This window comes from Phoca vitulina, unplaced genomic scaffold, assembly GCF_004348235.1.
Source record: "Phoca vitulina isolate PV1807 unplaced genomic scaffold, GSC_HSeal_1.0 scaffold82, whole genome shotgun sequence".
NCBI lineage: Eukaryota > Metazoa > Chordata > Mammalia > Carnivora > Phocidae > Phoca > Phoca vitulina.
In genome coordinates, this window is record NW_022589785.1 from 5555979 (window position 1) to 5580737 (window position 24759).

The 24759-nt window shown below is 41.9% G+C and overlaps 1 protein-coding gene across 6 annotated transcripts in view; it reads right to left on the reverse strand.

The window, feature by feature from the left end:
* Positions 1-2810: 2810 nt before the first annotated feature.
* The window catches only part of PRR14L (proline rich 14 like), a 51626-nt gene continuing 29677 nt past the window's right edge, over positions 2811-24759 (reverse strand). For all 6 annotated transcript variants that reach the window (XM_032395077.1, XM_032395076.1, XM_032395079.1 and 3 more), the window contains 6 exons: positions 18083-23270; positions 14259-14330; positions 13410-13581; positions 12737-12843; positions 5162-5233; positions 2811-3086 (listed from right to left, as the gene is read on the reverse strand). In XM_032395077.1, the coding sequence (XP_032250968.1) occupies positions 2822-3086; positions 5162-5233; positions 12737-12843; positions 13410-13581; positions 14259-14330; positions 18083-23270 (5876 nt within the window). In that variant the 3' untranslated portion in view covers positions 2811-2821. The remainder of the gene's footprint in view (positions 3087-5161; positions 5234-12736; positions 12844-13409; positions 13582-14258; positions 14331-18082; positions 23271-24759) is intronic.

Sequence of the window (24759 nt, forward strand, 5' to 3'; positions counted from 1 at the left end):
TGGAGCTGAGTTATAGCTGAGTAAATTATAGTTAATTGTAAGTTCCCACCACTTGGGGTGGGAAGTCCCCATACTCAGAAACTGTACCAGCCCCCAGCAGCAGACCTCCAGTAGCTCTGGGCAGGTGGGGTGCCAGCGGCCGACTAACGCCTCCCATAGTGGGCAGCTTCCACAGGCTCCGAGGACCACAGAGCGTTGCAGCTGGCCAGGCCAAGGACGACAATGGATGCTAAGACAGGTGCGGCTGAGCGCGGCTAGAACTTGATGTATCAACTTCAGGCAAGCAATTTCAAGTTTGCAATGGGGGCCCCTTCTTAACTTGGGAGCAGGGGAAGGCCCCTTAGTCAGAGGGCGGGCCAAGAATTTCAAGGATAGTCAGGGCCGCCTCAGAGCTGCTTCTCTCCCAGATGGCCAGGACAAGGAGAGAGCCCAGGCCTCCACTTCCTCCATGCCTCCAACATCCCACATCACTGCTCCTGGCTCTTCCAAGTGCCATGCCTATAAAGGGCGAACTTGAAATTGTGTCTCTGTAATGGTGGTGATGCCACAGCTGTGCCCACTCAACCTCAGTCTGCTGGATGACACGGCTGCCGCACTGCTGACTTGTCTACACTGGCAACGGAGCTGGCAAACAGGGCTCTGTTGAGTTGCTGGGAGTTTGCACGCTGTCCAGCAGCACTCCCTAAAAATCTCTGTTGGAGGGTGCAATGGATTACTAATCCCACTCCTTTAGGCAAAAAGACAGAGAGAAGCATTTAGTGTCTAAGGACCCTGTCCCAGGAAGGGAGAGGTACTGAGGTGAAACACAGGTCGTGTCTATACAGTCTGGGCAAAGCCGATGTAGAACGACGGAATCTAGTTCACATCATTCAGAGCCAGTGTGGAAGTGTGGCTCTCTTCTAATGCTATTTGGCCATGGCCTTAGAAGCCTCCTTGGGTCACCAGGTATGTATTTCACTTACTAAATGCTATGTCTGAGGCAGTGGGCCTAGAAGACAGATGTGGCACTTTTATTTTTTTTCTTGCTCATGTCAGTTCTTCTGCTCCAGTGCGGCATAGACTGTCAACCTGCAAAGGAAAGGCACATAGAGACCCCCCACCCCCGCCCCATCTCCCCACCCACTCACAAATGGGGAGACAAAGGAACCCTAGGAGACACACTCCAGGACGGCACCACTTGCTCTTCTCTAACAGACTGGCTTTGAAAATATCTCTGGAGTTCTGACAGTCTCCATGGGTGGATGCTTCCCAGCAGTGGCTCTTAGGAGAACGGGAAGAGGTGACCAGTGTCCTGAGGCTGGGTGTAGCATCTCACTTACCAGCCAAGGAATGTTAGTTCTCTGAACTTTTGTTTTGAGAGCAAGAGAGAAAGAAAGATAAAACACAAGGGAAGGAGGTCGGGGGAAGCAGGGCAAGGGCACACAGGAGTTAAGTGGAAAAGGAATGACACCTCTGGGCCTGGCTGATCCACACAGCATCCTTCTGCCCACAGACCCCCGCGGGCCCAGATGAAGGAACTCCGCTAACTCTGGCACTCCACAAAATTCCCAGTAGGTTTGACACAAGAGCCCCCCAGTAAGATGGTGTCCTCCGAGAGGGCTGGCGGTGGGATTTCATGATCCCACTGCAAGGATGCATCACTGGGTCTGAACCACGTCCTCACTCCCCACTTCTGGAGCAAGTTGCTCTGACAGCTGCAAACACTCTGGGTTGGACTTTATCACCGCCTGAGCTGTTGTACCCAACTTTGTTATATGCTACCACTTCAGATAAAACCCATTAAGACCACACCCAATGTTCATATTTTTTAAATGGTTGGGAGGAAAACCTGCTCTTACTTCCATCATTAAAATAAACACATCAACTTAGTGAGCAAGAATGAGAACCCAGATGAAAAAGTACTCCCTCTAATGAGTTACACTGAAGGTGGACATGGGGAAGGGGCTGCTTGAAACACATGATGGGAAAATGTCTCTCCATTGTCCCATACTACGCACTGATATACTGGGTCAAATGCCTGTCATATATTCTGAAGACGTGTATTGTCTTTCTCCTTGATGTCTTAAAAAATTTGTTTTAAAATCACATTTAAAGGCTCCAAACATGCAGCAATAATACAAAAAAAAAAAAAAAAAGGAAATAAAACAAATGAAAATAATCAACACCACAACATTAAAAAGTGCAACTTACTTCGAATGGGGCCTGGACGGGCTCCTCTGGCACTAGTGACCCACAGTCACAGAGGGGAGAAAATCATGGGAAGAAGCCACACACACACACATACACACACACACACACACACATACACACAGTTCTGGGCAGACAGACTCAAAGGATTAGGAAACACAACAGCTCATCTTTCCTCAACTACTGAAATGAGCCGGTGAGACCACACAGGACAGGACGCCAGGTCCCCCTCCCTAGGCCACGTCTCTAAATAATCTTGGTCTAGCACCACCGTAAACAATGCAGAACTTTCACACAGACGTGCAAATGCTGTGAGTCCTTGGAATCCTAGTGTTACTGAACGTGTGCTGTGTCCTCCTCCTGAGGATGGCGAGTGGGGGGAGGAGGCCAGATGTCATTCAGGACCATTTCCAGGAGAAAGGGAGCATTCCTGAGGTTCAATACTCAGCAGTAGAAGCAGAGGACCCTCCTTCACCATTTCCTAAAAAGGTTGCACCTCAAAATAGGTAAAAATCCATGGACTGCATTTTGAGTGGTTTGGGCGGTAGGGCAAAATTAGGCAACCTCTTCCAAGGAGCCTGGAAAATCTAAAATTGAGACCCCCAAACCGAATTGCTTCTCAACAACCAGATGGTCACTCCTGCTCCTCCTCTTCCTTGGCAAAAAAGGTCTCCAATTCCATTAGTTTCTTTATCAACAGAGCATCCAGCTCTCGACTCTGCAGAGCCGCCTTCTGGGCCCTGGTAAAGCTGCCTGCCACCTTGACCTTACCACGAGCTCTCCTCTTTCGTGGGACGGTAAAATCCTGAAATTCTAGAACTCGTTTTCTCTTTTGTTGGCTGATTGAGATTAGCGTACCATTTCGTTCCTTGGGTTCCTCAAAGATGGTCTCCAAACACCTGAGGGCAGAGCACAAAAAAGACTCAACACCACACCGACTCACATGGCACATCTCTTGGGCCACCAACCGTTCTGGTCACCTGGGGCTTAAATGACTAATGACTACTTACTCAGCTGTTTCCTCTGGCCAGTATCTATCTTTTTTTGTATGAAAAAAAAAAATTTTTATGGATATGTAATATGGGAACACAGAGTAAAAAAACTGCAACCGGACAAAAGGGTAAAGAATACAAGGCCAGCCCCTGTTGGCAACAGCAGCATATTTTTTGTGTATCCTTCCAAAAGTCATTCAATGCACAGACATGCATAAATAAGCATATATTATCAGAGATAGCCCTTTTGCATAAAGTACCAGAGAGTAAACATTTTAAAATTAATGAGCCACAGAGGACTCTATTACATATTCTTTTTTGTTTTTAAACAACTCTTTAAAAGAAACCATTCTTTGCTGACAGACTGTAACAAAAAAAGAAGGAAAGAAAAGAAAGGAAACAGGCCACTGGCTGAATTTGGCCTGTAGTCTGCTGACCCATGACATATATCCTCCACTTTGGTTTTTTCCTCTTACTCAAATGGTAGCAAATTACATACACTGTCCTATGCACTGTGCCTCTCTGACCTATCAGTACTTATTTTTTTTAAACATTTTATTTATTTATTTGACGGAGAGAGAGAGAGCACAAGCAGGGGGAGCAGGAGAGGGAGAAGCAGGCTCCCTGTTGAGCAGGGACCCGGACGCGGGGCTTGATCCCAAAACCCTGGGATCATGACCTGAGCTGAAGGCAGACGCTTAACCGATTGAGCCACCCAGGCGCCCCGTCAATAACTTTTAAGATTATTCTAATTTGGTACATGGGTATCTGATTCATTCTTTTTTTTCTTTTTAAAGATTTTTACTTATTTATTTGACAGAGAGAGACACAGCGAGAGAGGGAACACAAGCGGGGAGTGGGAGAGGGAGAAGCAGGCTTCCCGCTGAGCAAGGAGCCCGATGCGGGGCTCGATCCCAGCACCCTGGGATCATGACCTGAGCTGAAGGCAGATGCTTAACGACTGAGTCACCCAGGAGCCCCTCATTCTTTTTTTTCTAAAGATTTTATTTATTTATTTGAGAGAGAGAGAGGGATTGAGAGAACGAGTGGGAGGAGGGGCAGAGGGAGAAGCGGACTCCCTGTGAAGCAGGGAGCCCGACTCAGGACTCAATCCCAGGACTCTGGGATCATGACTCGAGCCAAAGGCAGATGCTTAACCAACTGAGCCACCCAGGTGTCCCATTCTTTTTTTTTTTTAATTTTTAAAGATTTTTATTTATTTATTTGAGACTGAGAGTGTGAGAGAGCACGAGTCGGGGGCAGGGGCAGAGGGTGAAGGAGAAGCAGACTCCCCACAGAACAGGGAGCCCGACACGGGACTCAATCCCAGGACCTTGGGATCATGACCTGAGCCGAAGGCAGACGCTTAACCGACTGAGCCACCCAGGCGCTCCTGATTCATTCTTTTTAATGGCTATATAGTACATTCCATTATAAGGCTGGATTATAATTTAATCAGAACTCAATTAGTGGATATTTTCAGTTGTTTCCAATCCTTTCCTATTATTTAGCAATGGTGCAATGAATAATCTTGTACAAATGACTTAGAGCAAATGTTCACCTTACAGGATAAAATCCTAGAACTCTCCTGCTACAACCTGGACACAACAGGAATTTAATAAATGTTCCCTGACTTAAACTGAATTCAGACTTGAAGGTAGCCAATGAAATTCGTTCTGTATTTGGGTTTGTAATCCTATCTGAAGATTGATGATTATTAGTCCTGAAGAAGAGAGCTGGCCTATTTGTTAAAAACACAAGTACAAACTGAAGTAAGACGTTTTCTGTACCTACCTCATTCAACACATGTTCCTGTCCCATCCTACCACCAACCCCAGTTCAAAAGCTGGGAAGTAAAAATATCAATTCATGTTATTTCCAATAACTGAACATAAAACCCTTTCTGAAGTGAAAGGATTGGAGATTTACATCGATCATTTCAGAAGCCCTCCCAGTCTATTAAGTCCTACTCATGTACCCACCTATTTGCAGGAGGAGACTTATAATTCTTATTGGTATAGATTTCTTCTAAACTAAACTCCTTTTTCTTCAACCTGAAAAGAGAACAAAGTAAGTTTTTTTTTTTTTAAAGATTTTATTTATTTATTTGACAGAGAGAGACACAGCGAGAGAGGGAACACAAGGAGGGGGAGCAGGAGAGGGAGAAGCAGGCTTCCTGCCGAGCAGGGAGCCCAATGCGGGGCTCGATCCCAGGACCCTGGGATCATGACCTAAGCCGAAGGCAGACACCTAACGACTGAGCCACCCAGGCGCCCCCAAAATAAGTTCTTCATGCTGTTCTTTCTTAAAGATTTTATTTATTTATGAGAGGAGAGAGAGTGTGAGATCATGAGCAGGGGGAGGGGGAGGAGCAGAACCCCGCTGAGCAGGGAGCCTGATGCAGGACCCTGGGATCATGACCTGAGCTGAAGGCAGACTCTCAACCAACTGAGCCACCCAGACACCCCTCTCCACGCTCTCTTGAGAGAAAAGACTGCCTTCCCAACTCGATGGGCTTCTTTTCTTTCAGCCCTTCTGCAATGAGTTTTAGATGTGTCTCATGTGCACAACACATATTTCTAGGCTGCCAATTTTCAGCTTTATGAAATTTTGTCTATACTTGCTGGCAATGATATAACTGTATTTATATCTATTATCATATTTTACAGCTTCTTTTAATCCTACCTTTCCAATGTTTTTCTTCTCCTTGACTGACTCCTTACTTTCTATCCCCCCTTTCTGGCTTGGAAATTATACATTCCCCTTTAATTGGCTGGCAAGAATTTTAATAAGTATATTTAACTTGGAAACTGAAGTGCATCAATATTTTTACCCTTCTCCCAAACACAGGTCCCTGGAATTTTTAATCCCAATCAAACCCATCTCAATTTATATGTTACTCATGTTCTATTTTGTCTCCTTTTTTTTTAATTTTGTAATTTATTTGGTGAAGAAACCAGGTCATTTGACCTGTGGCTTCCCCAGTCTAGATTTTGATTACACCCACATAGTATCATTTAACCTATTCCTCTGACCCAAACATATGGGAAATACTACAGGTATTTCCTACAGATTGACAATTGAGATACAGAGGCATAATCAGATTTAGGTGTTTTGGTTTTTTTTTTTTTTTTAAAGAATTTTATTATTTATTTGATAGAGAGAGAAAGAGAAAGAAAGCATGAGATAGGGGAGGGTCAGAGGGAGCAGACTCCCCGCCAAGCAGGGAGCCCGATGCGGGACTCGATCCCGGGACTCCAGGATCATGACCTAAGCCGAAGGCAGTCGCTTAACCGACTGAACCACCCAGATGCCCCCAGATTTAGGTGTTTTGATAGGAAGATTTTTAGATGGTGGTGTACCTTGTGGTACCTGTTGTTGACTTTTTTGTAATATTAATAGCCACTGAAAAATGTTGATTACATTTACTACTTCTTTTTTTTTTTTAAAGATTTTATTTATTTATTTGAGAGAGAGAGAATGAGAGAGAGCACATGAGAGGGGTTAGTGTCAGAGGGAGAAGCAGACTCCCTGCCGAGCAGGGAGACCGATGCGGGACTCGATCCAGGGACTCCAGGATCATGACCTGAGCCGAAGGCAGTCGCCTAACCAACTGAGCCACCCAGGCGCCCTACATTTACTACTTCTTTAGGGTCACACACGGTAATAGTCTATCACTCCTCCAATCATTAGATAGAATTCTTCTTTTTCTTTCTTTCTTTATTTAATTGAGAGAGAGAGAGACAGCAAGAAAGGGAACACAAGCAGGGGGAGTGGGAGAGGGAGAAGCAGGCTTCCCGCCGAGCAGGGAGCCCAATGCGGGGCTCGATCCCACGACCCTGGGATCATGACCTGAGCCAAAGGCAGTCGCTTAACCAACTGAGCCAGCCAGGTGCCCCCCAAATTTTATTATTTTTTATTTTTTTAGATTTTTAAAAAATTTATTTATTTGACAGAGAGAGAGACAGCGAGAGAGGGAACACAAGCAGGGAGAGTGGGAGAGGGAGAAGGAGGCTTCCTGCTGAGCAGGGAGCCTGACCTGGGGACTCGATCCCAGGACCCCAGGATCATGACCTGAACTGAAGGAAGATGCTTAACGAATGAGCCACCTAGGCGCCCCGCCAAATTTTATTTTTAAGTGATCTTTACACCCAACATGTGGCTTGAACTTACAACCCTGAGAACAAAAGTCACATACTCTACTGACAGCCAGCCAGGTGCCCCCCTGCCCCTCCCCCTGCAAGTTTATTACTCTTAAAATGGCTACTCAGTTGCCCCAACAGCACTTTAGTCTTTCTTTTTACCATTGATTTGAGGGGACACCTTTGTCACATTCTAAATTTCCCTATGTGTCTATTTCTGGACTTTCTATTTTAATTTACCAATTTGTATGCTTATGCTCTGGCTGTTCTTATTTATTAAGACTTTACAATATAGTGTAGTATCTCTTGGGATTAGTACCTCTCTTATTTCACTCCTTTTCTGAATTTTCCTGGCTATTCTTGCTTCTTTATTTTTCCATATGATTGCATTAAATACAACTTTTCCATTTATTCAAATCTCTCCTTAAAAGGAACAGCTCTTGGTCAAGTGAATTCTATTCAAATTTGTAGGGTATGCCGTCATGTACCAGTTATCAAATTATTGCTTTTTAGCTCAAAATGTACCCTTCAGTACCTACTCTTGTGAAAATGGAATCTTGGACTCTTAAGCATTTCTTCTTTATAGTTAAGTACGATGCTAAAAGCTTTGGCAGAAGAGGGCATTGGGGAACACTGTAGGAGGAAAAGAGTTTCTCTTCCTGGTTCTGGTAAACTTTTTTCCCTGTCATTGTGCATGTTTGTTGGGATGTCAAGGAGGGGGCATTTGGAGAGGGCTCAGCCCTAGTTGTGTGGACAGAGCATGCAGTCCCTTCAGTGCTCTGGCAACCCTAGCCTGGTGATCATGCCACATGCTTCCTGACACATATGTGGCCTCCAGGCCATAAGTCTACACCCCAACTTCTTGAGGTCTGTTTCCTGTGGCCCTCCTGAAAGAAATACAACATGCTCCATGTCTTACATCCACAGTAGCACCCGCACTCTCCTTGCATGCCTGCCTCCCTCAGCTTGTCTACACCCTGCAAAGTTGCTATTTCCTGAGTGCCTAGTTCTGGCCTTAGCAACCCAGAGCAAGCTAATGGGTTGCAACCATACCCTTTCCAACAAAGTCTAAATGCCAACCTAGGGAGGTGGCCCCTCTTCCAAGTTTGTCTTTCCTTGAGTACGTGCTCTCAGTCTTAGGGTCCCTCAGAATTCTCTGTACATCTTGTGGTTACTCTCCTATTATAGTTTAACATTTTATATTAAAGTTCCCCTATTTAAAATACTGTATAGTTTGTCTGATTGGACCGACAGACACGTGAACCCCCAAGAGCTAGCTAAATAAGGTTGCTACTAAATACCAGTGGTATTCACGCTAGTATACCAGAAGACATGCCACAGAGTACATGAATACCCAGTTTTAGTGGAATCAACCTCCTAATCTTTAATTTCCTAGAACTTCTGGTCATATGTTTGAGAAGTGTCCTTGAATGATCATGCAGAGTTCTCCATTCCCACAAATTCTTTCAGAATAGCACCTATCCATCCTGAATGCTATTTCAGTATATGAATCAAATCCCTGATCTTGCTAAGTCCCCTTCAGTAATTAATGAAAGCGCAGTAAACTTGTATTGGACCGGTCTTTCCCCATTACATATAGTTCCATTAAGAGAGAAGTGGCTTTAGAAATAGGGTACTTTGGCTGGTGTCAGAATATTCAGATTTCAGATATGCTGCAGAATGGGTTTGTCAGAGTGACCCTGCCTCATTTATCTCCTGATTATCATCAAACAATGCCTCCTTCAGAAGGAGGCCCTACTTAGGAAAAAGAGCTTCAAATACCAACATAGCTTGTTCATGTATTTAACTGTACCCAATGTTTCTTCCAAAACTATTCTCAATTCTCATTGACAGTCTGTTATCACTTCGAAAGAAAAGTTCCACTCAACAGTCAATTCTTCTTTTTTTAAAAAAATATAACCAAAATGTTTACTAGGACTATCAAACATTTGAAGATGAAGTATGTAAAACCCACAGACAAAAATTTTAAGTAATTTCCTTCAGTAAAGGAATAAACTTTTAAAAAACCACATAAAGAAATATTTAATTCAATTATTTAATCATCTTATTTTAGCTTATAAAATGTTATAACTTCTACCCCTGTTAACAGCAGCAAATATTACAGGATACTGCCATGCAAGTTGGTTTCATAATATATTTTTCTCCTACATTAAATATTGAAGCAATCCTAAGATTTACATAAATTAATAGGTTTATTTCTGATTTTTTACATGACTCTTAATTGTTCCTAAAAGTCCAATAACGTTGTTTGATTCATATATGCATACACATTTACTGAAGCAATATTATGCTTTCTACCATACTTCTCACTTCAGAATTTATTATTCTAACTACACATTACATTGGTTTATTACAAATCCAGTAATGAGAAACAGCATTACCATGTTGTTTTAATAATGTGCTATTAAAATAAATTTTTATTTATATTTGTTACATGATTTTAATTTTGACTTATGGCTTTTACAAATTTACCTTATAAGATGTGTTCCATAATTTATTTCTCAATGGTTTGTATGATTTTCGTAAGTGCGAATTAACACATTTACTTGAGTTGGAAAACAAAAGTTAGGAAGTAAGAATGATTTGGCTGATGGGCTTGAATGATAAAAGCTGCCTTTGCCAATTAAGTTATATGTCAAGGGGTGGGGAAATGTACAAAATGGGTGAAGGGGAGTGGGAGATTAGGGCTTTCCGTTATGGAATGAGTAGGTACAGCATAGGGAATATAGTCAACGGTATTATAATAGCATTGTATGGTGACAAATGGTAGTTACATCTGTCGTGAGCACAGCATAATGTATAGTCTTGTTGAATCACGATATTGTACACGTGAAACTAATGTAACATTGTGTCAAGTATATTAAAAAAAAAAAAGTTGTATGTCAAAGCTTTTCCATAAATTTAATGCACTAAATCTACAACTTCAAGGTTTTTTGACAAAAGAGGATGTGAATAAAAGCATTTTATTATTAGGTAACTTAGGCTAAGGTTTGTTAAAAATCTTATTTTTTCAACCTCTTTCACTATATTGATTTTTTTTTTTTTAATTTTTTTTTATTGTTATGTTAATCCCCATACATTACATCATTAGTTTTAGATATAGTGTTCCATGATTCATTGTTTGTGCATAACACCCAGTGCTCCATGCAGAACGTGCCCTCCTCAATACCCATCACCAGGCTAACCCATCCTCCCAACCCCCTCCCCTCTAGAACCCTCAGTTTGTTTTTCAGAGTCCATCGTCTCTCATGGTTCTTCTCCCCCTCCGATTTCCCCCCCTTCATTCTTCCCCTCCTGCTACATTCTTCTTCTTCTTTTTTTCTTTCTTAACATATATTGCATTATTTGTTTCAGAGGTACAGATCTGAGATTCAACAGTCCTGCACAATTCACAGCGCTTACCAGAACACATACCCTCCCCAGTGTCCATCACCCAGTCACCCCATCCCTCCCACCCCACCCTTCACTATATTGATTTAAATAAAGTATCTCTAAGTGAAAGACCAGCATACAAATTATTGGGCATCTGACACTTACTGGTCAGATTTTTTTGGTGTGTTGCTCATACAATGAGATACTCACTGCTTCGATGCCTGATAACAGAACCTATGTGAGTCAGCATTTTTCAATCCTTTGCTTTCAAAAAACATTAGGTGGTAAATCATTAAATATAATTTGATGATAGATTACTGTGATTTTTTGGCATATTACTTGAAAGAAGTTCAAAGGACTGAATGTCATTACAATATTAAAACTCTCTCCACTCCCAACTACTTATTTATAATAAAAAGGTTTTTTTAGAACTTATATCTACATATAAATGCAAGACAGAATACATTTGATTCTGAATCCTATTTCTTTTTCTTTTTCTTTTTTTTTAATATTTATTTGACAGAGAGAGCACAAGCAGTGAGAGCGGCAGAGGGAGAGGGAGAAGCAGACTTCCCGCGGAACAGGGAGCCCGATGCGGGACTCGATGCCAGGACCCTGGGATCATGACCTGAGCTGAAGGCAGACGCTTAACCGACTGAGCCACCCAGGCGCCCCTGAATCCTATTTCATTCTAAGAATAAGTACTATTCAACCTAGGATATCTGAAATATTAAAAAATTTCTCTTATAAAAACATATGGTAGGATGATCAATAAAAGAACTGTAATATAAAATATATTAAGACAAAAACCATGTGGGAAAAGTAGAACGTCAATTATGATCACAGTAATAATTATTGCATTTGTGTTGTGTGAAGCAATATAATAGGTACAGTACACATTTTTTCCTCAAGTGGACTGTACAGCAATCTTAAGTGTTGGGAATTCTTACTACACTTTACAGACACATTCTTGAAGCTCAGGAGGGTCCAATAACTTACCCTGGGGTTACTTAAGGGACTACTGTTAGGCTTCTATTTGCCAATGAGAAATGAAGGAGTGAAATCCACCACAAGTAAATGTAACTCTGGAGAGCTTTTTCTTTTTTTTAAATTGTATCTATTTATTTTTTTTTTAAGATTTTATTTATTTATTTGACAGAGAGAGACACAGTGAGAGAGGGAACACAAGCAGGGGGAATGGGAGAGGGAGAAGCAGGCCTCCCGCAGAGCAGGGAGCCCGATGCGGGGCTCGATCCCAGGACCCTGGGATCATGACCTGAGCCGAAGGCAGACGCCTAACGACTGAGCCACCCAGGTGCCCCGAACTCTGGAGATCTTTTACAAAATGTTTGTATTTTTATAGTGTGTCTGGGTAATGTATAGTACATCAAATACATAATTTGGTAATCCTTTTTTTCTTTCCACTTCCCTTTTTAGGGTTAGCAATTATGTCTGTCATAAAAAATAAACCTTTAGAAACCAAGTTTTTAAAGGCCATGAGATAGACCATAGCATGCATCTGGCATTTTCTTAAAGAAAAAGAGAAAAAAAATTAAACTTCTTTCCCTCATGACATTAGGCCCCTTGTCAATTTTGCACCAGAATGTTGTGAGGTTGGGCTGTGGGTTTGGGTAAAAACTGTGTGAGAGAGAAACCACCTGAGCCATGCGACTGACACCATGGCCTAACACAGGTGTCTTAACCACTGAGCCTTGGCATCCTCACCTAAACCTGGGGGTGACAATGGTGCTGACCTCCCAGTACCACTAGGGGACGAACAGACTATGTACACAAAGGGACAGCATAATATCTGGCATAGTGAGCTTGATAAAAATGATTAAGAATGCAGAACAATATCCCTGGCACATAAATCTCTGGTCATATTATCAATTAATTCTTTTGGATAAATTCCTAGAAGTATAATAAATAGCTCAGAGTATATGACCACTTAAAAGGTCATTATATTCTATCAAACAATTTTCCAAAAAATGTGAACCTATGTGTATTAGAGAAGGAGCTCACCTTTTGGGTCGAGGAAGGCCCATGGGGGTAAGATTAGGGTCTGGCTTAGGAATGGTTTTCCGGATACGAATCTGTGAGACTTTCTTTGGCCTCTTCTCTGGCTCAGCCTATTTTTAAAGATTAAGAAGAAAGATGGTCAAGTTAGAAGACATTTTAAATACATAAAGTCCTTTTTCTTGACACTCTTAAGATTTTGCTTCCTCAGTTTACAGTTGACTCTCATAGTTTATGACAAAGCTCTACTTACTCCTGCTGACAGTGTTCTCAGCAACCACTCCCTTTATATTGTTAGAAGAGAATCTACATATTCAGCTCAGATATTGAGATAAGCAATATGAAAGCCTGTTAACTGTTGGAGACAGAGAGAGACTGCAAAATGAAGAATACCATTGTTCACTCATCTTTGAATGCAAGCAGCTCTTTGGTCCAACTCTCTAAATACTGTTAAATGCTACTGTCAAGAAAAAAGTTTCTGGAAAATAATTCAGACTAAGAGATCCAGAGTAGCCTTCAGTGGCCAAGCAGAAAAACTCCTGCCCTGGTAATTTCCAGCAATCAGCTGAAGCTAACAGTGATAAGCAAAGACATGCAGGGGCCTGTGTGTACCCATCATGTGATCTTTGGTCCTCGATGGACACTTCCAGTATTGCCCTCGACTCTATCAGCACTTTACCTCTTTCTGTTCTGGAGGGCTGCTCTGTGGATGGGGGCATGCCGCTGCCACAGTATCCAGCTCATCAAATTCAGGAACCTGGAACTCGGAGGCTGAAAGCAAGAGCTTGCTGACAGCTGAGTCTGTTACCAAGCAAGACTTTGGTACCAAGGCAGGGAATGGAGGCTCTAGTCTAGCACCATGAAAAGAAAAACAGAGAAGGAAAATATGAGATGGGTTTCACTTTCTCCCTCGGCACATTCAACTTAACAACATACTAAGGTTGAAGATCTTCCCTTTTTCCAGCAATGACGTTTCCAGCCAACCTGTTCTCTAGTTATTTCTGGACACAGCCTGTGTCTATATATTTAAAAAATTAAAAGGATATGGTCAATCCATTTCATTGGTGTAGAGAAGTTTTATAAGGAAAAATGTAAAAAGGAAGAGACTTTTTGGAGGAAAAAGGCATTTAGTGAACTGAACAAATGAACTGTGCTCAATGAGATCCATCCCATCAAGGCAATGAAGCTGGCTCTACGACCAAGAGACAGCTTGAGAGGGAACTTGTGGTACAAAGAGCTGGCTAGTGATTTTGACTCTTTTTCAATAAATGGTACTGATTACACATCCTTAGTCACTACTTATGATAAAACGCATCTAAATCTCGGATCAGGTTTGGAAGGAAAACAGACGTCAGAATCATGCTATGCTCAACCCACACCATCTGCTAGTGCGCCCTCTCAGGTGCTGTGTTCACTTGCACATTCACTCTTCCTCTCTCTCTCTCTCTCTCACACACACACACACACTCACACACACGCACACTGCAAGCTGCAAGCCCTTATGTAGCAGGCGCTGCTGGAGGCTTACCTCATCTGACTGCCACTGGTATTATAAGTAGCTTCCATGCCTGGAAGAGGCACATACGGTAACATGGTGTGGCTGAAGTGAAGCAAAAGTACAAAAGCAACAGGTTAGGGCAGTGGAACAACCGGGAAGTTTTGATGCCACTGTGGGTACTCAAAGGTTTTGATGCTACTGATGGCACATGATATTCAATGAGGCCCTAGGAAGACAAGAAATGTCAGTCACTCAGAAAGAAGAAAAAGCCCCCCAGTCCTGAGAATTACATTTATGTGCCCACCACTGGAGTGGAGGCAGGCTGATGGGAAGATTATTTTCTAACTTATATGGAAAGAAGGTAGAGAGAGGAATAAAGAGAGGACAGTAAGAGAAAGGAGGGGAACAAGAATGGCTTTGAGTCTTACACCTTCTTTTGTTAAATATATACCTTAAAGATTTCAAAATATAATTCATAGATAAAAAAATCTTGTATTATTTTTTTAAAGATTTTATTTATTTATTTGACAGAGAGACACAGTGCAAGAGAGGGAACACAAGGAGGGGGAGTGGCAGAGGGATAAGCAGGCTCCCCGTGGAGCAGGGAGCCCGATGCGGGGCTCGATCCCAGGATCCCGGGATCATGACCTGAGCTGAAGGCAGACGCTAAATGACTGAGCCACCCAGGTGCCCCACAAATCTTGTATTATTCATCTCTTTATTAATGCCATTAAAATAAAGCCTAATTTCTATATCCTTAAAGAAGATTATGAAGAACCCTTATTCTCTTTAAAGCCAAGTTGCACATAAAACATGGTTATGTAGAAGAAAACCATTAACAGAGTTAACTCCTTTGTAATTAAGCTTTTATTTGTATAGATGAAGCAATGGTATTCATCACTTATAGATACATCAATAAATGAAGGTGGAGAGCTTTTTAATGCCTCTCAAAGTAAAACCTGTATCAGTTTCTACCAAATTTGGAACACAGTACAGGTTTAATCATTGAGCTGATGATACAGGTTTAATCAGTGATGACCATGAAAACAATCCATCTCCTCTTAGAAGTAGATTTGCTCAATGTCTAGAAAACAAAGACAATTCAGATTTTTAGAAGGTTTAGCACTAACTAACTACTTCAGGATTCCCTGACAGGTACTGATAAAAGGAAAGAGGCAGGGTGTATACTGGAGAAGGAGTTGACCAAATCAGAAATCAGAAGACCCTGCATCTAGGTCTAGCTCAGCTGAAACACTAACCTGATCTGGGTTAGAAAAAACCATGTGCCTCAAGCTCATCATCTATAAAAACAGCAAAAAAGAAGCCCATTCAACTTCCATTAGAGAGTGCTGAAGGTTCAAATAAGAAAATCCTTTGGGGGTGCCTGGCTGCCTCAGTCAGGTGAGCAGGCAGCTCTTGATCTTAGGGTCATGAGTTCAAGCCCCACGTTGGGTGTAGATTAAATAAATAAAACTTAAAAAAAAATCCTATGGGGCGCCTGGGTGGCTCAGTTGGTTGAGCGTCTGACTTTGGCTCGGGTCATGATCCCGGGGTCCTGGGATCGAGCCCCACATCAGGCTCCATGCTCAGCGGAGAGCCTGCTACTCTCTCTCCCTCTGCTGCTCCCCTTGCTTGTGCACTTCCTCTCTTTCTCTCTCTCTGTAAAAAAAAAAAAAATCCTATAGAAACATAATTTAATATTTGTTAAGTCCTGCTTTATTGGGTTACTCAATTTATCATGCTTAATATTTCTAAGTGTGTTTAGAAAAACAGCAAACTTCTAAACTTAAAGTCAAGGCATATGATGATAAGGCACTTCTAGAGCCAAGAAGAAGGAAAAGTCCCTAGAAACACCCCCCACCCCAACATTCCACTTGAATTAAATTAAAATAAAAAGAACAAAATAAAATGCTAGACATAAGAAGGAAGGCAGAGAAAAAATATTCCATGCCAGGAAACAGAAAAGTCAGGAGGGAAAAGAGTTGTGGATGAAGAAAAAGGGCCAAAGGCTGCACGTCTTCACAGGGTGCAACAAAGAACTGGCCTATATTCGAACCTCAGGCATGAACACAGCATAGAGAAGGTAAGACAATTTAAAGCTGCATGTCAGACACTGAGCAGAGCACGATTATGCGGTTATAGAGGTATACTGACAAACCAGACAAAGTAAAAGCAGTATACTATGATTTAAAGCAATGTGAGTCGGGGGCGCCTAGGTGGCTCAGTCAGTTAAGCGTCTGCCTTCGGCTCTGGTCATGATCTCAGGGAGGGTCCTGGGATTGAACCCCGTGTCGGACTCCCTGCTCAGTGGAGCATCTGCTTCTTCCTCTCCCTCTGCACACCTCCCGCTGTGCTCTCTCTCGCTCTCTTTCTCTCAAACAAATAAATAAAATCTTTGAAAAAAATAAAACAATTTGATTCATTCCAATGTATTTTTTGTGACTACACTGTAAGAACATTTTTCTATTAACTACAGGACAAGTACTTCGAAGATCATTCATCTCTCAATTTCCATCAGCCACATTCAGGTTCTGCGGTGTCTTTCTGAAACCCTTTGATTTAGTTAGTTTTCTGCTAAGACGGTCAGGGAACTTTGTAATATGCACCAGACAGTGTTTTAGTGACACAGAATGATTCTGCATAAGACACTGCACAGACACATGAAGAACAAGGCCTCTCCCTAATTTTACGGCTTTGCTGGTGTTGAATTTTTAAACTATAGCAATGATGAGGGCCAATTAAAAAAATTTCAGTTTCTGTTATTTGAGGGATTACAAATAGGAGGATTTATTATGTCTGAGACAGATCCTTAGGATATAACTCTCTAATTCTTTCTCCTCTTATTTCCAATAAGAAGGTAGAATGAGGGGCACCTGGGTGGCTCAGTTAAGCATCCAACTCTCAATTTCAGCTCAGGTCATGATCTCAGGGTTGTGGGATTGAGCCCTGTGTAGGGCACTGCACTCAGCAGGGAATCTGCTGAGATTTTTCTCTATCACCCTCTTGCCCCCCCCACTCTAACATAAATAAATGAAAACTTTAAAAAAAAAAAGGTAAAATGATATTGGTGAAATTATTTTCAACTATTCTAAGTGGTCAAACTACTCTTCTCTAGCTCACTTAAAATTCTATAAATTGTACAACTATAGTATGCAAATGTCAATCTTTGAAGCCTCTCTGCTCCAGAGAGAAATCCAAAGGTTCATGAACTAGATTTGGTGATACCTACATAATTAGTTTATTTACTTAAGAAGTACTTATTCTGGGGGTGCCTAGGTGGCTCAGTCGGTTAAGTGTCTGCCTTTGGCTCAGTTCATGATCCTGGAGTCTTGAGACTGAGCCCTGCATCGGGCTCCCCGCTCAGTGGAGAGCCTGCTTCTCCCTCTCCCTCTGCCTGCCGCTCCCCCTGCTGTGCTCTCTCTCTCTGTCAAATAAATAAATAACATCTTAAAAAAAAAAGTACTTATTCTGTATCTTTTATACATCAAACATCGAAGTAGTTGCTGACTGTATAATACTTTGTCAATAAGATATAGTTAGAAGCCATTATTTGTCACTATTTATAAGTCTTTGACGTGTAATGGTGTTCTTTGGAAGGCGGGGGCATGGGTAGAAAAGAAGAGATTCAAAAGATTTGATGGTTTGCGAATGACATGGACAAAACATAGAATGGTAAAAATACAGGGGTAGATTCTGCAGGAAAATTAGAGGGGTCTACACTTAAGACTTACAGCTACATTTTCTCAGCAGAGATTTGTCAAGGTAAACAAAATGCAGAGACTGAAACTCTAAATAGCCTTGCATTTCTAGCCCTCAACTTTCCCCAGAGGTTGAAAAGCAAACATGGATTTTACCTGCTCATGGTGCTCAGAGTTGGCTGCCGCTTGCTGTGAGTGGAATGAAGAGTAGAGATTTCGAAGGGGCAGGCAGAAGGCCCATGCTGGCTCCAAATGGATAGCACTCGGCCCACCGAGTAGGGAAGAGAACAGAAGACCTTGTCTGCTATGGAGGCTGGAGATCTTAACCCTTTTAAGCCCTGTGTAAACTGGGTCATGAAGAGCCTCTGCATGGTAGGCATGTGACTAGAGAAGCTCCGTTTTTTTGTCCAGATTCGGTAACATCCAGGAGAACAAAGTGCTAGAAGTGTGTGAAGGCCAAGAACAGAGCAGCCTGCTCTGGTCTGGACTATGGCAGCGCCTCCATAGTCTTGGAGAGGACCTGGAGACTGGGAAGGAGCCTGGGCACATGCCTGACCATGGAGGCCAGCGTCTTCCCTGAATGTGGCCATCCCAGGACAACTGCGGGACAAGAAGAAAGAAAAGGTCCACTTGGGAGGTTGAGACAGGCACCTGGGGGCCTCTCCTAAGGTGAGCCTGGCTGGAGCACAGTGCTCAGGAAAAGTCCTTGGGGACTCGGTCATGCACTCAGAGCCCGATTTCATGTGAAAAGATACCGGGAAAATTTCGGAACCAAACAGCAGTGATGGCACCTTGTTGCTCAAATCTATGAAGCTCATTTTGATGGCTTCTAGCGAATAAAGTGTCAAGGGCTTACTGTTGGGTCTCTTATCCCATCCACTAGCTGCCAAATATGGATTTAGCTGCATTGTATTGTATGAAAAGCCATCCAGAAGCCTTTTGTATCTGAGCCGCTTGTAGCTTTTAGCCACTGGAAGAAGTTCCGAGGAACACCGCCGGTATCTTAGTTTCTGGGTCTTTGTGGCTGGGACCAGTTTGGAGGCGAGAATGGACAGCTTGCTGAGTAAGGCTGATTCTTTGGTAGGCTTCCTAACATTCAGGATCCTCAAGGGATGGCACAGAGTCACCTTCTGCTTTGGTATGTGGCTCATTAAGCTCCTGGCTGGTTCTGTTCCGGGTTCCGATTGTGCGGGTGCAGGCACAGCACACGAACTGAGAAATCGGTGTGCTTTTGTGGGGATGGTTTCAGAGGAACTCTTTAAAAAGGCAGAACTTCTGATTTTACTTATTTTTTTCCCCATCTTGAGTTGCTCCTGACAGGAAACTTTCTTACATGTTCGATGGGGCTGCTTCTTTAAGGGAAGCACTCTTTTCTGGTGTGAAGTGTTCCCAAAGGCACCGTGTATTTCATCACACCCAGCAGAGTTGGGGTCTTGTGCTTTCTGAGGGGCAACACGAAGGCAAGGGCCTGTGTACGACTCCATGGTCCTTTTTAATGGATGACACAAGCTTTCCTCCTTTGGATCCTCCAACTTTCGGAACTGTGCAGCACTGCCGCCCGTGGCCAGCTGTGCTAGGGTGATTTTCTTCATCATGGTGGACTCACCTTTGCAATACTTAGCTTGGTTCTTATCTTTCAGCTCATCCGGTAAAATGTCAGACGATGTACATTGTTCCAATATCGTGTATGCTTCTTTTTGATGTATATATTCCTCTTCATTCTGCAACACGTAGTCCAAAGCCCTCTGCCTTTGTTGCTCTTCAACATCAGCAAGCATCCTCTGGGATTTAGAGTGGGACTGAAAAATCTCTCTTCCTTTATCACCATGACCAGCCTCTCTGGTAATCATCTCCTCAGACTCTTCCCTGACAGTTACGTGACCCATGGGTCCCCTCTGATGTTCTTCAGTTTTTTCTCCTCTCAACTTAGTTTCTGTTTCCATTGTCAAAGGCAAATTTTGCATACCAATGTCTATTCTGACTCCTTCACCAGAATTACTCCCATCCCCTGGTTCTCCTTCCTTCTTCTCAAGCAGGACTGTGTGGTGCTCCACATTTTCACAAAGCATTTCACCATCTTTTGGTTTAAAAAGATTTTTCAGGTCAGTTTCTTCACTATTAACATTACTTTCTGAATTTTTGTGAGAAGACAGATACGAAGGCATTATCTCAATGGATTTCAGGCTCCCTACAGGAACAGGGTTCTCATCTGGGCATCCAGAAGACAGCAACTCTTCTGAGGAAATTCCAAAGGTATTGTCCTTGTCAAACTCAGAAATTATTTCCAGTCTTGATCCTTCGATCATTCCTTTTGTTTCTCTAAGGGATGCTTCTTTAACTTGCTGTTCATGATGACTATAATCTAAGGACACATTTACTCTACCCAATGTTCTTATATTTGGTTCATGATCTGCAATAGACTCTAGCTCATGGGCACAAGAGTCTGGACACATTTCCATTTCACAATCTTTTAATGATCTGCATACTTTCTCTTCACATGATTTTTTAATTTCCAGAGGCTCCCCTGTAGAGGAAGTAGCATCTGGGAAATCTGAGTCCTGGCCAATCATTCTGATAAATGCAGCACTCAGTTCTCTTCTCTGAGAAACAGTACTCACTGAGGTTTCCTGTAACGTCAGTCCATCTTGCCCTGCACCACCGTCAAGGGTACTAGATGCTCTTAAGTCTAACATGCCTTTTGTAGACTTATTACTGCAGTTCGTGTAGATGATGTCTACCATGCCATCTGTGGACTCCTCACAACCAGAAATATGTTCAGAGTCTCCTTTCAAATCGCCTTTCTTTGAACTACCACTGGACAATGGGTTGTTACTGGCTGAACTAACTAGCAGATCCTTTTGGTTGTGGCTTACCTCTCTGTTAGGTTCTGTGACAGTCTCTCTCTTGTCACCATCTAGTGTCTCCTTAGCTGGTTTATCTTCATTTCTGCCTTCATCTGGTCTATTTGGGTTACTCTGGCAGTCAAGGACTTTATCTGTTTTCTGATCAAGAGTTTCAACTGCTTGGCTTATGCTTTTGAAACTGGAGAGCATAACAGTTAGAGACTGGTCCAACAATTTTTCAGGGCTTGGAATGTTTGCAGATAAGTTTAGTTCTGATGTGGCACAGTCAGAGATGTTATACTTGCAAAACACAGTCTCTTTAGGTACATCCTGTTCCTTTCCTTCCAACCATTCCTCACTGGGCTGGGTGTGACTGGTGGTGGGAATGGTCTTGTCTGAAGCTTCACTATTTAATACGCCTCCTGTCATTTCGTTTTGCATCTTATCTCCTGTGAGGCTGCCTTTAGTTTCTTCCCCAGCAAGTTCACTTCCCTCTGATGTGTAACTCACTTTATGCGTGCTACTTTCTGTGGAGTCTTCTCTTCCTTGGGAGTGGTGATTGCTGTGCTGAAATGCATCTTCACACTTGGTCATCAAAGAGTTTTCAACTTTTGGGATGATTCTGCTGGACTCAAAAGCAGCATAAGCAGAACACACGTTCTTTTCTTGTGCATTTTTACTTACACAACGACAGCTAGAGAGATCCCGAGACTGAACACTTTGACATTCCATAACAGAGACCTCTTGAGGCAAGCCTGCTGCTTCTTTCTTGCTTGAGAGAAGTCTGGAAGGTAGATCGACTATTCCAGAATCAGCCAGTTCGTTTTTTCTTTCTAGGCTTCCTGGTTTGATGTTTAAGGTGGGGTTGTTTGAAGAGGCACCACAGGATTTGTCACCTGATGGAGAGATGTCTTTCATTTTTGTCTTCATGGGAACGGTTTGGGTATGAGCAATGACATCTGCTCCATCCTCTAATGGAGGGTGATGGCTCTGTTGGGAATCCTCGCTTGTTGCTAAAGGCATCTCTTTGTTAGCTGGCAACTTCGCGTGGTCTTGAGAATTAAGGGGCACTTGATTTAAAACACATTCACTTTCTATTTTGTTTAAAACCAGTTCATTGGTACAAGGAAGTTTATTCATCTCACAGGCTATGTTCTGTTCACCTAAATGTGAACTATCGTCCTGTGTGGTCTGTATAGCTTGTTCTGACTCAGGTTTGTAAGCAAATTCTAGGGATGGTGGTAACTGAGCAATATCTTTCTTGGGTTTTGATATCTCATTCATAAGACTTATCTGGTCCTCACGCTTTAAACTCACAAGGGATTTTCTTTCAATCAGAAATTCATTATATGATGCTTCACTTAACTGGGTGTCGTCTTCCAGATTTCTCTGGGAGCGGAATGAGTTAGAGTCTTTACTGTAAATCTTTTCAGTTACCATATTGGGCTCTATAGTGGTTGTCTGTTCTGGCTCTTCAATCTGCATTAAGGAGGAAAAACTGCTCTCTTCAGAGTGTCTGCCTGAATGGCTCATATCAGTAGAAGTTTCTCTATGGTCCTCATGGTTTGTCAAGCTACCTTGAATGTCTAAAGTGATTTCCAGATGATTTTTTTTTAACATTACTTCTGTGGCTTCAGTGAAAGAACCGGGCACTGAAGAACTAGGGCTGTCTGTATGGATACTGCCTTGAACACAAGAGTTACCATGGATATTCTCTTTGGGGGAGGCAACAGTCTCTTTTTCACCAGGACAATGACCACTAGCATCCTCTTCTGGTTGCCTGGCATTAACAAGAAAGAGTTCCCCTCTTTCACTCCTGGGGTTCAAAAACTGTTCATTTTCTTTTCTAGTAGCCACGTTCTTGCTTTGACCATCTCCATCAAAACAGGAATTGTCTGTCTTTTCCGCAGATCCCTTTGGCAAGCCATCACCTTCAAAACCACTTGTTTCTAAGGATGGTGTCCTGGATTCCGGACCAGACAAACTTGAGAAATATGAAATGCCAGAGTTTTCTTCTAAGGGTTCTACAACAACTATATTTCTCGTGGCTTTGGGACTGCCATGGGCAGAACTGTGTTTTTCATTATGGTGGCTGAGAATCTGTTGGTGATTGTCATCTGCTTCACAGACAAGGTTTAACTTACACACCTCTTCCTTCCCATTGTTCACTTTGGAAATGGCACTGCTCCCTGGTAACAATGACAACCAAGAAGGACAAGTTTTTAATTCTTCACATTCTTTTTCTTTAGAAGTTGCTTCTGTTAATCCAGGGTCCACAAAGGTTAAAGGCTCTAGGGAAACTAATGTGCTGGTTTCTGAAACCTCACCACTGGTCATGATTTTGTCTATTTCTGGGTATTCGCTGCACCCAGCTGAGAGACCTTTACTCACATTGCCATTCTTGTGTCCTTCATTATAATCCGTCTTAGTCCCATTGACCTTCATACCTTGTACTTCTTCAGTAGATTTTAGCAGAGTTCCAGTTGTAATTTGTACATTTCCTTCAGCACAAGAGAAATAAATCCAAATAAGTATGCAATCATAAAAAAATTAATCATGCAACCAATAGCAACAAAAAAGACCCAACTCAAAAAGCAAATTACAAAGTTAGTGCACTGTACCATTGGTTTTGTTCTTTTATGCAAAATATGACAGAGGGCCAAAAGTGTACTTGGCTAATTTTGAACATCTGCCTTTCTCTAAGTGTTACTTATTTAAATGTATTTACTTAGCTCGACAATTGAATATGGAGACATACATGTAATCCAGAGTCTTAAGAAGCTTCCCTTCTAAAACATTAATAAAGCAGCCCCACAATACAACAGCTTATATTATTCAACAACCATCTTCTTATTACTTGAATAATACTAAGTTAGTCACAAATAAATTACATAAGTAATTACATAAGTTTTACGTAAAACCTATGTAAAAGATAAATGTTTAAGTTGAATATTAGTTCTGAACTGAATTACTTACAGTAATTGCTTCCCTACAAGACTAGTCATGAGCTGGCATTTATGAAGCTGAGTGACAGATACATGTGGGTTTAGTATACTCTCCACTTTTCAATAAATTAAAATTTTTCTATTATGAAATATTAAAAAACAAAAAACCTTTTTGAGCAGAATGTAATGCAATTCATAAAGAAGTTTTACTGTTCAGTGTCTCTGAAATTCTAGGTAAAAGATGCAGTATAAAGAAATTCCCCAAACTTGTTAATCTACAAACAAGTTTTTTATCCTTACTTTCTTTTTAGAAAACACAGCTTATGCTCATACATGTGCATATGTGTATATGTATATTTGCATGCACACAATATATAACAAAATATGAGCACTAAACAGATAAAGCTAAATGCAAATCAACCTAAAGATCATGATAATTCTCTATAATTATTCTCTAGAATATTAACTACATGAGAGTAAGGATCATGTTTGTCTCGGTCTCTCCCTTTCCCTATTGCCCAGCATAATACCCAGTACAAAACAGCACTCAATAAATCTGTGGAATTAATAAATGAATAGTTAGGTCAAATCAACAAATGCTATCAATACTGTCTTCCTAGAGCCTCCCTATCCATTTCTCAACTGGTACTGAGAGCAGCAATTCTGAGAGAAAGAACAGCAACTCTGAAGGCAGGTGGGCTCTGTGATCTTACTTACCTCTCTGAGTTTCAGTTTTCTCCTTTGAAAAAGAGGGTACGAAGTACACTTACCTCAGTGCTACTTTGAGGATTAAATTAAATAATACATGTAAAACACCACCTGGTACAGTGCCTGCCATTTAAAGAAAAAGTGCTTTTCCTTTGTTCTGCTTTCTTTCTTATCTTACTGGACCTGAGAACAGTTAAAATGATAAACTTAATAACTATGCTAGGATAGGACATAGTGTTTAAAAATACTGGGAGTCAACAAATACTAGATGGATAAATGCATACTGGATTCCACAAGCTTGCACAGATTCCAATTACTGACATTATGGCCTTGAAAT